The following is a 12,300-nucleotide window of genomic DNA, read 5'->3' as shown; positions in this document are numbered from 1 at the left end:
GCTTAGTTAAACATATTCGTACAGGTGAAAGCAAAAAGAGACGTAACAGAGAAAGAAGAAATGAGTCCTCACTCTTTGTACAGTAACAGTGGAGGTCAAATTGTGTGTGTGTTGTGTTTCCTGAGCAGTTATTAAACCTAGAGGCACCACACAAATATCCACCAAGCTTAGAGAGCACTGATCCTAATTTATTAATTACACGGATGTAAATTAAAATAAGTCAATAGTCATACAATAAATCCCACATTTATGAAGCTTATCATATTCTAAAAAATGGATGGATGAATTAACTGTAGCAAGCTATAACTAATAAACTGGAAAGGCTGTGTAAAGATTGTATGAATACTGAAAGGAAAACAGCATATATTTAATTTAATTCTCCAAATCACAAAATACCTACAACAAAGCTACAAGGAGTTGATAGTGACACATGTTCAAACTAATGACTAAACAATTAGTTTAGTCTACTCTAGATGCTTTATTTGTAACGTATTCTGTAAGCGTTTTCTGATATGACAGGTTGACAAAGCCCCTAGAGGCAAATTGTGATTTGTGATATTGGCCTATATAAATAAAATTGACATGACATGACTTGACATCATTACAAATCACCATAAAAAATGGTTATAAGATAGACTTGAAAAAATGTGAACTTGTCTTAAAACAATACTGACATGCTGGTATGTACATTGAAACTGTTTTTGTTCATGGTAATGGTTTCTTCTGTCCATACTGGCCCCAAAGAGATCCTGTTTTAAAGCAATTCCAATGTAAATAATAGGGACAACTCATTCTGTGAAAAAATACATCCCAAAGCTTCAAAAAAGCTAATATGAGACTAATATGAGCAGTGTGAGTTTGTCAAATCAAGTGGGTATCTTCCAAAGTTGCTGTCTTTTTGGTATGAAGTAGGGAATTATTGTACTAAAAAGATAGCAAAAAAAATGCCCCCTTGATTTCTCTAACTCAGCATGCTGAAGACTCAAATTAGCTTCACCTGAACTTCATAATACATTTTTACGCAAAACGAGGACTGTCCCCATTTTGTGTCCCACTCACACATTAAAATCACTTTAGAAAGAGATCTCTTTGTGGCAAGTACAGAGAGAGTGAACAATTACAGCAACCAATAACCCTTTCAATGTGCATATGGGTACGTTAACAACTGTATTAAGACACAGTTGAAAAAATGTGACCCCCCTCCTTAGGTTTGGTTTAGGCACAAAAACTATTTAGTTAGGGTTAGAGGAAGACTGTTCATGGTTGAAAGAATGTTGACTGCTGATAGGAGATAGGAAATAAACAGCAGTGTCCCGTGTTAAAGTTGCAACGCTTTGTCGACACATCCATCCACATCGACTGCCCCCTTATGAAGTTTTGTGGGGGTATAACAAGACACAAATCATAATTACAGGGCCACTGGAGGGCTTTGTCAGTTAAACATAAACATGTCATATTTAGGCATTGAAAACAAATGGCCGATGTCATTTTCAGAGGACAGCCACGAAGATGAAGGACAATGTTAAGAGAGTCAAAACACGTTTCAGTTCTCAAGCCAAGCATTAAAGCAAATACTGATACAGCATTATTATAGAATCATTTTGTATGGTGATGCAGCAGATCCTCACTGAAGGTCTCTGTTGGTTCTTTGCTCTTATTAGCTACTTCACTCATTTATATAGTGAATATATGAACTCACCTCTCTTCTGACTTTGTTTTTGTCAATTACAGAGCATTGTAGCTTAAGTGGATGGAAGATATAAGCAAGGGTGGTAGGTTGGTTTATGGAAAAATCACATCATTCCAATAATTTACCAATAGAGATCAATAAAGGTCATAGATGATTAAATGGCATGGTGTAATATCAGAAATTGTCCTAGAAGGAGATGCTGTGGACTGTTTGGATGGTCAGCAGTTTACTGATCATGTAGCAGGAGACGGGACAGGTGCACATTGTTAAACAGCTGCAGCAGAGGCGTCATGCCCAGAATATAAAAGCCGTCATTAAACACTGCGCCGACGACACCTCACTTCTCGGGCAGATGTATTTACCACTGCGGCCTCACATTAATGAGCTGGATCAGGAATCGGCTGGAGGACCTGACACCTCAGCAGCAACTCATCAATAGATGGAAGTTTTTTTATATGTGGTCAATATCAGAAAACGAAGAGCTGGAAAACTTGAGTATACAGAATACAATAAGATGAGGCTTGAAAATGCATTGTGGGAAGCCCGGCTGTTGCAGTAGCAATTGACACAGCAAAGAAATGTCACTGAAATAAAAATGTAGAAAAATGGTAAAATAAATAAACTACTTACAGTTGACACAGTGCATAAAAAAATGTGCTGGGTTAGAATTTTTTGAGAGGGACAAAGATATGCAGTATGAAATAAGAAAATAAATGAGAGGTAAATTATACTATGAAGAAAAACCAATGTGTGAGATTACAATATACATAATATATTCTACCAGGTGTTAAAATGTGCTCATATTCTCATTGCTGAGTCTGCGAAGACCACACATACTGAGCAGGAAGTGTCAATGTGTGCAGAAAATTCTATTCACCTTAACAATATCCAACTTACAGAAGCAGATAACATGTAGTTTGTTTTGATAAGTGCTCTATAAATAAAGTTTATTATTATTATTATTATTATTATTATTATGTACAGGCTGAACATGCAGATGTGGATATTTGCATTATTACCTGTTCAGTTTATCAAAACGTCCAGATGTCAGTAGTGTGAAGATAACACAGAATAAACCACAAGGGGGAAAAATGATGATTGTATGATAAAGCCCCAGCAGTTAATGTTGAATACAGCCTCTATCTGCTCTTCTTGAATGGCAGCTAATTCTGTAAAGAAACTGCTTCCACCGTATGTCACCCACTAGAGGGGGATAAGCACATCTTAAATGTTTGTTAGTCAAACAACACTGAAGACAGAGAATACAAAGTGACATTAAGTCTTATTAAATCTAATCTCTAACTTGATTATTTTCACAATTTTCACAACATCAATAGAAGAATAAATAGGAAAGTGGCTGGTCTGAGCTATTTTGAAGCAACTTCTTCAGTCACATCACTTTTCTATGTTCCCTGGTACTGACTTTGGGTCAGGGTTAGCCCAGCAAGAGAGGCTGTAAGAAAAACTTCACTGGGAGATAAGACTGTGCCTGCACTTGTATTTCTTGTATAATCATGTTGCTGGGACAAATGTCGGTTCAAACAGTCACATTATGGGGACTAATCTCCCAAACCTCACCAAACAGCGTAGACTGAGAGTGAGAGCCCTAGGACTACCTGCCATCTCAGGCCGTAATCCCCAGAAATCACCCAAATAACTTGTACACATGTACTTGGTGAAAGTTTGTGATTCAAATTAGGAGACAAAAATCTGGTCCCCACAAAACCATAAAAGGTTGAAGACCTGTTCTTTTGTTTAGTCAGTTGTTCTAGGCATGTAGTGGTTATGGTTAAGGCTAGGCTAAGTCTCCAGGGAATGTGAGTCAATGAAATGTGCATGTTGTATTGTATGTGGGTATGGAGAGTCATTACTGCTGCAAATTTAATTAGCTTGTGGGAAAAAAAACTATCTGAGAAAATGTGAGGTATATTTTAATCCTTTATCTTGAGAAAGTTGGCTCATCTATGTTGTTTATTTAATTAGCTTTATTTGTCTTTTCACAGTTTCAAACATTCACACAGGAGCTTCCCAGTACAAACACACTAATCCTATATTTACACATAGCCACTTCATGTGTGTTGGGCCAATCAGAGGGCTATTCAATATCAAAAAAGCAGTAAAAGTGCAAATGCAACCAGAGAGGATTAAAGATGGATTGCTATGTGACTGCTCAAACCACCAGAGCAGGTGGTTTGAGACACATTCTAGCCAGATGTTGAAATGGTGAAAAAGCATCTTTACTCCTTCCAACAGTCAGCAACAGTTAAATGTCTGTGGAAACAGCCACTTGTCCCTGTGATTAAGACAAGTGATAATGACACTGAAATTATTCTACACATCATTTTCCAATCCAACAGGGAGAGCAGCTCCAGTGGCTTTTTTGAAGTCACACAGATGGTAAAAAAAAAAAAAACACTAAACACACACACACACACACACACACACACACACACACACACACACAATAACATACTGTGCATAAACTCTGATTTTCACTGAAATTAGGTACTTAGGTACTTCATCAAATACAGTGGGGGGAAAGGGATCTTTAAAGTGGCCCAGAAAGAAAAACAACAATTAAAATCGAAAGGCCCGTGGTTGCAATTAGTGAACATATGCATTGAGGCTTCTGATGAACACAATTCAACAAAAAGGCAGAAGACAAACTTTAGAATGGCTGTAGAAGGTATATTTGTTGCAGATAAGCAGGCAAAAATAAGGTGCAATTTTAAAAATCTCTTATCTGTAATATAACATGTTAAGTCTACCATGAACTATGTCTTGAATCAATATTATGTAACCTAATGATTAATTAATTACATTAGCAAAATAGCTGTGTAACTACATGTTTAGTAAGTGCTACAATATTTAATTGAGTGTCACCAGGTACAGTATGACTCATGCTGAATCCAGTTTGTAGCAGCGCCATGACGCAAACGGCAACCTGTCTTTTGCTCACGGCTCAGACTACAGTATGTACCTTGCATCTGCTACAACCAGGCTTCAGCGCCAAATAGACTGTGTTGTGATAATTCAGGATGGATGTACCTAGTCATGCATCCTCCTCTTTTAAAAATCAAAGGATGTCCACAGAGACTTTTGATCCCCAACATCAGAGTGAAGCCTTCAGCCCTTGTATACACAGGAATGTTTTTCTTTTGGAGGATTTAGCCCAAGCACAGATGAAAAACTTCTTTCCTTTGTATCGGTGCAGTTTACAGGTTCCGCTGACTTTTAGAGTTTGAGGGGTCAGAGCCCGGCAAATCTACAGTGCCAATCTGCAATTCAGCTGCGTCACAAAGCTCAGCTGACTGCTCTACTCAGAATCGAAACATTAGATAAGGTATATATTGGAAGCTCCTGTTAGCCAAAGAGGGTCTGTTGTTATTTCCTTGTCTTGGTATTAGAAGGCATGCTGACAATACAAAGCCTAGTCGCAAATGTATTGATGACTCATTCCCTGTTTGGTTAATTCTATATCCACCCCAGGATTCAACCTTCATATCTGCCTCAGCTGTTTCCCTGCCTTGATTAAACACATGGAAGGTTGAAGCTATTAAGTATTTTTACCACGTAAGTTGCTCTCCGTCAAAGACATTAACCCTAAACTATTCCACTGCTGTCGCAGCTGAAACATGGCTAATGTCATTGAAAGGAATGTGGCAGATGCCCTCTCATGGTGGGGACTAATCAATTTATAAAATGATTTATGAGGCAACGTCTACCAAGAGAATCACATGTAGGACATAGCATGTAGAGCTTCCCAACACGTGTGTGATGTCTTTTGTTTGGATTTCAGCATCTGACATGACTGGAAGAACAATCCCATGATAAGTATTCTAGAGACCTTCCAACCAAGCGTCCCTGCTCCTCTAGGGCCTGCCTGTTTATCTTCCTGCCTGTTTGCAATGTTTTCTAAGCAGAGCTCACTGCTCAGTCCCACACAGGAAGTAGAACATGGAGAGAACTGCGCCACACAGCTACACTGAGCCTTGTGCAGTAGCCAAATCTCTGGATAAGTTTATACACTAGAATCAAGCCATAGGCCAGGACGCCTGGCAGGGATTACCAAGGGATTACAATATATTCACCCCACTGGGATTCCATCACATGGTGGATCAGATCTCTGTGACAGGGGACCAGTGTGCAGCACTCCCTCAGGGCCACAAACACTACTGTGACAGATTTGACAAAGAGCCTAAGTCTGTCTGACAGCTCCACACAAACTGCTTTCTGGCTACAATGTGAATGTTAAACCTCCGCTACAGGGTTTGACATCACTGAGCTCTGCCATGGCATTTCTCCTCCATTACCTTCCAGAGGGCAGAAAGCAAAGCAATTAGGGTTTTGGAAGAAATTAAGATAGTTTGGCCAAGAGTCACTGGTTGCAATCCCGACCATTAGTGATGCAATGTTGTACAAAGAGCTTGCATTTTTTCAAAGGCCAACTGGGGAATTTGAATCTCTTTGTAAATAACTTTGCTGTTTGAATAATTGAAATGTCAGTTTCAAAACTAGAAAAGAAAAACTTTCCCAAACAGCTTACAAATCATAATAATGAGACTGTAGATGTCAGTTAATCAGTATAGCCCAAACCATGCATGCAGACCTTTGGCAGATTAAATTTGAATGCTTTGGACCGCTGAAAATAATGAAGCGACAGCTTCAAAAGTAATGTCACGAGAGAAAAATTATAAATCCTCTTGTTCTCCATTTGTTGCATTAAACACTGGACACCATCTGCTGGGTTGGACCACAGAATACAACAGCAGCAGGGTGGCAGCTGCCACCCTAAGACACAACAGCCTGGCCACAGCCTCATGTCGCACGCTGCTACATCTAAAAATACTACTCTGGGCTCCGTTAATGGGCTCTTACACTGTCTTAGTTATGGCAGGCAGAGCAGCACACTGAGCAGAGATGAAGCTAAAAGGTCATTAATCAAAATAAGCCAACTCTAAACAAAAGGCAGTTTGGTTGCCAGGCCAGCTGGGATTACTGAGTATTATCACAACATTTCAGAAAAAGACAGCAACTGGTCTTGTGTATCTAATACGTCAATCCACTCTACTAACCCCTCCCTCCACTCTGACCCCTCCTCCAGGCAGTAGGTGACTGAGATGGGCGTTCGTCTAGGCTGCTTGAGCGACTCCCCGTGGTGGCTGCCGCCGCTGCTGCTGCTGCTGTTCTGCACTGTCCCCTGCTGTTCAGGAAGGCCGTTCGGGCTTCCCATGCCCTCTGTGAACGTGGCGGTGGTGTTCAGCGGCTCGGCCTACCAGACAGAGATTAAGGGGCGGTTAAGCCGGGAAAACTTCATGGACCTGCCTCTGGAGGTGAACCCCATCACTGTGCTGGTCAACAACACCAACCCACGGGCACTGCTCACCCGCATCTGTGACACCCTCTCCACCAACCGCGTCCATGGCGTGGTGTTTGAGGACAACGTTGGTTCGGAGGCCGTGGCACAGATCTTGGACTTCATTTCCACTCAGACAGCTGTGCCCATCGTGGGCATCAGCGGAGGCTCTGCTGTCGTCCTGCCATACAAGGTCAGTGTGGGGGCCGGGGACAGGAATGGGGAGAGGGCCAGTAAAGAGCTGGCTGGGGCTTTAGTCCATTAAAGCCATAATGAGAAAAATGATAAGCAAGACATTGTGATCAACTGTATCAAAAGTATTGAAACTAGACCACAAGCATTCATTATTGTTCAAAGCAGTACAATTCAGTTCAATGTCCGCATAAAAAAAAAACGCTCTGCCACTGAAAATGCTTAAGCATTCCATTAAGCCTAACTGAGTTTCTCTTTTTTTAGCTATAGTACCAATGATATCGCTTTCTGAAAAGGATCAAAACTCTAAAGGGAAGGATAAAACCATTTTCAAATAATCAGAAATGATTTAACAACTTACATATACTTTAAGCTATGTATATTGGATTAGAATATAGTTATATTTTAGAGGATACAATGATTTTACATTTTGAGTAGTGAATACATTAAAAGTGCCTTACAGAACAGTGAGTGCATGCATTATTAATATGGATGTCCCAGTTGGAAACCAACCGTAATCTTCTACTACCCACTGAGATACCAGGCCTCTGATTGACACACACACACCTCCCTGCTTCACTTGATAATTTGATATTTTTTAGGCAAATAACAATTTCTTATGGTCTTGGGGCCCCCATGCAGTCAATGCTCCATATATGGTTTTGTATGTTTTGGCCCTTGAACTACAAATCTCTTACATTTAGATTGCTGATACCCATTTTCCTATCTTCAGGACAACCACTGGTTCCTGTGCTGTTACTGTGCTATGAAAATCAAATTGCAAAAGCTCAAAACTTGTTGGAGAAAGGTGTTTTGAGCTGGTAAATCAAAGTTATGTTACTGTCGCACAGTAATACAGTCTGTCTGTTTTCAAAGCTCCTATTTGTGGGAGTGTGTCAGTCGCTGGTGGGAAGACAACCGAGATTTCACAGTTGGCTGCTGAACATTGTTGTATTCACATGCTACAGTAAGGCGTTATGTTGAAAAATCAAACGCTGACAAACAATAAGCAAACATGGATAATGTGGGAAAGGATCATCTGAATTTGTCAGTTTCTTGGACGGAAGCAAAATTCTCTCAAGCAAAGTTCCTGCAAGTACTTGGACAACCCAATATGGAAGGCTTTTAAGAGACTTACCATGTGACTATAATGTCTCTTTAAAAAAATTCAATCGGGGTGGCTGTAAAAAAAATGTCCCTTGACTTCAGATGATGGCTGGTGGCTATCATGACTTGTTTGGATTTGCCAGAAAAATCAGAGAAAGAGAAAATTCAATGGTAAGCTTCCTGTGATTGGTTCGAATGGTGTTCACACCAGAAATGAACCACTCCAGAGTTCACTTGACAGCGGTCTGAGACCAGAGAGAGGTTGTTTGGTCCGCATCAGAGTTCAATTACGGCGTTCACGACGAACCACACCAAGGGGGTAAACACTCCAGGATTCAGTTCAAGCTGACTAAACAAGACTGGTGTGAACCCGCTCTAAGTGTAATGTTATGTCTAATAAGGGTATGTTATGCAAACCGAATTTTAAAAGTTAAAAAATTACCCTGACTTTAAAGTCTTCAACCAAAAACACTGTTAAATGCTGATATAAGGTCTTGTGAATTAAGCCATCTCAGATTAAACAAAGCTGGTAGTTTAAAAATGAAAAAAAATAAAGCTTTAGGACAATTGATACTGACAATACTGAATATAGATAAATATACTACATAGAAGTTGGTTTTTAAGATTGCTGAGCCCACTTTACAACCCATCAGTGACATGCTGCTTCAGTTCAGAAAGGGCTGCCAATAGCAGGCTGTGGGAAAGTAGAAAGAGGGGTCTGTCAGCATATCTGCTTAACATCCAAGGGACCACTATAGATTATATCATGCCAAGAGAGCTGGAGTAGTGGCATTTTACCTCTAGGATCAGTCTATCCAGAGTGATTATAGTGGAGCATATCACAGAATCCAGATGGCAGATGTCCAGGTTTTTACAAGTGGAAAACAGTGGACTACCAAGTACTGATGCACAGTATCACTACAGTCACTGTTTCAAAAGGAGATTTAATCTTAAGGTTTGAAACATGAATAAGAGTTCATTCTAATGGCCATTCTATTATTCAAAATGTGACATGAGTACTGGCACCAAAATGACTTGTGTCTCGAGTATTTCTGTCTCAATGTATTTGGAACACCAGTAGTCACCTATTTATGCTTTAATTAGTCATTTATTAATATAATATGCTGTAAATGTAAGAATGTACACATGCCAGATATGTACCAGATACACAGAAATGATTTTAATCCAACCCTCTTTGAGTCTTCTTAATAATCAGGGACGCCACCTGTCGATTGATTTATGGGACGCTGTCAAAAGGTAGTCAACAAGGCAATGGAGCTCATTCATTTTTCATACGAATCACTGAAAGCCGAGAGTCTGATCTTTCTGAAAGTGACAGCATAAAATTGGGTGATAAACTGATTCCTATGCCCATGACATTTTAGTTTGTTGATTGGCAACATCAGAGCAGACATGCCATTATCCTCTTCATTTTCTATCCCAATGAGAAAAAAATATATAATGACAAGCAAAAGTTGAGCCAGTGAAGGAACTAATGTTAAGATGAAGACTGGAAGTATTAAGCAAAGTTCACTTGAATCGACTAAGGATATTGCTTATTTATGCATCTATAGAGTTAGAACTCATTCAAGCTAACAGCCATATGTCAATTTCAGATGGACAAGAAATCAAAGCTACATACTTCACTATTGCTAGCAGATCAATCAGTTCCCACAGGCCTGCTCAGTGAATAAATCAATAGTAGTAAACATGGCTGAAACAAATGGAATGAAATGGAACAGAAATGTTTGTAAAGCCTAAAGAAAGCTGGACCTGCACCCGGTTTAAAAGCTAAATTATGGCTGCTTCTTTGCCAGGACACAACAGCACAGAGCTCCAACAAATCCTCCAACCTAAATAACAAAATAGGTCATTTGTCATTGCTTTCCAAAACAACCCATGATTCATACAACAAAGATTCATATGTGGGTTTTCTCACCTTAACATTTGACTAGGGTTAGGAATCTAAAACTATTTGGGTAAGGTTAGAGAGAGATTGTGTTAATATTACAACTGAAGATGCTTGAACTGCCAACACAATAGGACTTTAAACTAAGTTTTGATTCATTACTTCATGCAGCAATGTAAAAGTGACACCAGAATAGATCATTAAGGTGATTATACAGCATCTCAGTTAGACAAAGGGGTGTAGTTTTAACTGAAAATCCTGCCTAGTGTAGCTTTGACTACAGTAGTTTTGTTGTAGTATGGTTGGAAAAAGCTGTGATTAATCTCTGCAGGTAGTCAACAAGGCAAGGAGCTCATTCATTTTTCATACATATCACTGAAAGCCGAGAGTCTGATCTTTCTGAAAGTGACAGCATAAAATTGGGTGATAAACTGATTCCTGTCCCCACAACATTTTAGTTTGTTGAATGGCAACAAATAAAGACATCCAGTGATGTTCTTCAGAAGTGATTACACACTCATGGGGTTTGTTGTAGCTTCATAATTCCTGAACAAACATAGTATGAATTCTACTTTTTTTCTCATTATGCATTTAGTTCAATATCCTGACCTAAAATCCAAAGCAGCCTATGAAGCATTCATTGTGCAGCGTGACAGATCACATCCTCCGATCCACAGCGCTGTAACTGGACAAAATGTAAGTCAGACATGAGCAAAAACCCTGATTGTCTTTGCAGGAACATGAGCCCGAGGCTTTTCTCAGAAGTAGAGCACTTCTTTTTTTCTCTGTCTGCTTTCACTATGTCCTGAGCTCACTTGTCTCTACCTCCACCTCCCGCTGCATTTTAAAACCACTGGCACAGTTACAGTGTAACCTGCCTAGACTAAGGTAGAGCAAGTTCAGAACAGTCATACAAAGCAGCCACAGGGGAGCAAGACAAGGTGGTTACCAGTGAGTCAGTACAAGCACAACCAGTACGGGCAGCATTACATTTCCTCCAAAATGTATTTGCTGTTGCAAATTAGTTGTATATAAACATAATATCTACAGTAGGAGTCAGAGCTGCATGGGGAGTAAAGGTCTGAATATCTCCTATCCAATTCAATACTGAATTGTGAAAAGACACATTAACATATTGTCAATGATAAGGATTGGATTTTGTGAGATATTTTAATTAGTTGCGTTTTTGATGATTACTTTTGAGACCAGAATTGTAGGTAAAAATTACTCAATGCTTTCTCTTCATTTTCTCGTGTCAAATGCAGAAAGAACTTCCATGCTCATTTGCATATTTTTTCAATCTTGCTCAGCACCACCTATATAGTATCATAATCTTGGTTTTTAAGTGGAAAACGGCCAGGGAGTTATGTGTGTGTGTTCCTGGTTGCCGTGCAGGATCTAGGCTATGTGACGTCAGCAGCACAGGAAACTGGTGCCAGGGCATTTCCTGCTGCGTGGCGGAGGCAGGCATATGTCGCAGAGCCGTGGCCAGAAGTCACTCTTTATAGAAGGACAGAGAGAGAGATGGTTGCAGTTCAGTCATGTGACCAGGGGGACCATACACCACTTTGTGTTTCATATCTTCAGTCCTAATTTCACTCACTGCCACAACACATTCACCACAATACATAATTTAATTGTGGCTTCAGCGCTTGAGCCAAGTGACTTCAATCTCTTGTTTTCTTTAGATTTCTGGATGCATTCAGTCTATCAATAGGCATCACTCACTGGAGTCATTCAAATAACCTTCAGCTGTCCAGTTCGACTGTTTTAGAGCATTTTAAGGCTGTTTGTGTATTGGCCCTGTAACATAGCCTTTCAGTGACATAGCCACCGCTCCCATACAAACAGCTGTGGTTTAGACATATTTACGGCTCAAAGCATCTAAAAACTAATCTTCTAATTGCAAAGCATTTGTTCAACTGGACATTGCAAGATTTGAGCACTACACACTTGACAAAATGTTAAAGGGTTAAAAGTTGACTGTGTAGACTAACGCAGCATTTCTGCATCCGTGTTTGTAAACAGATATGAGTTTTAATGTAT

General features: G+C 39.7%; 1 protein-coding gene across 2 annotated transcripts in view; it reads left to right on the top strand.

Annotated features, from left to right (window-relative positions):
- Positions 1-12,300, top strand: part of grin2ca (glutamate receptor, ionotropic, N-methyl D-aspartate 2Ca) — a 63,591-nt gene that overhangs the window by 12,176 nt on the left and 39,115 nt on the right. The window contains exons 1-2 of one of the 2 annotated variants that reach the window (XM_044181669.1): positions 7,105-7,239; positions 10,850-10,950. Coding sequence is in view for 1 of the 2 variants with exons in the window: in XM_044181668.1 (XP_044037603.1) it covers positions 6,811-7,239 (429 nt within the window). In the remaining variant the exon portion in view is untranslated. Of the gene's footprint in view, positions 1-6,794; positions 7,240-10,849; positions 10,951-12,300 lie in introns of those variants that run through there. The other variant, XM_044181668.1, reaches the window with a different exon arrangement.

The sequence above is a fragment of the Siniperca chuatsi genome, linkage group LG21 (assembly GCF_020085105.1).
Source record: "Siniperca chuatsi isolate FFG_IHB_CAS linkage group LG21, ASM2008510v1, whole genome shotgun sequence".
In the NCBI taxonomy this organism is placed as follows: Eukaryota; Metazoa; Chordata; class Actinopteri; order Centrarchiformes; family Sinipercidae; genus Siniperca; species Siniperca chuatsi.
The sequence above is the reverse complement of the archived record's forward strand: the minus strand, read 5'-3'. Positions and strand labels throughout refer to the sequence as shown.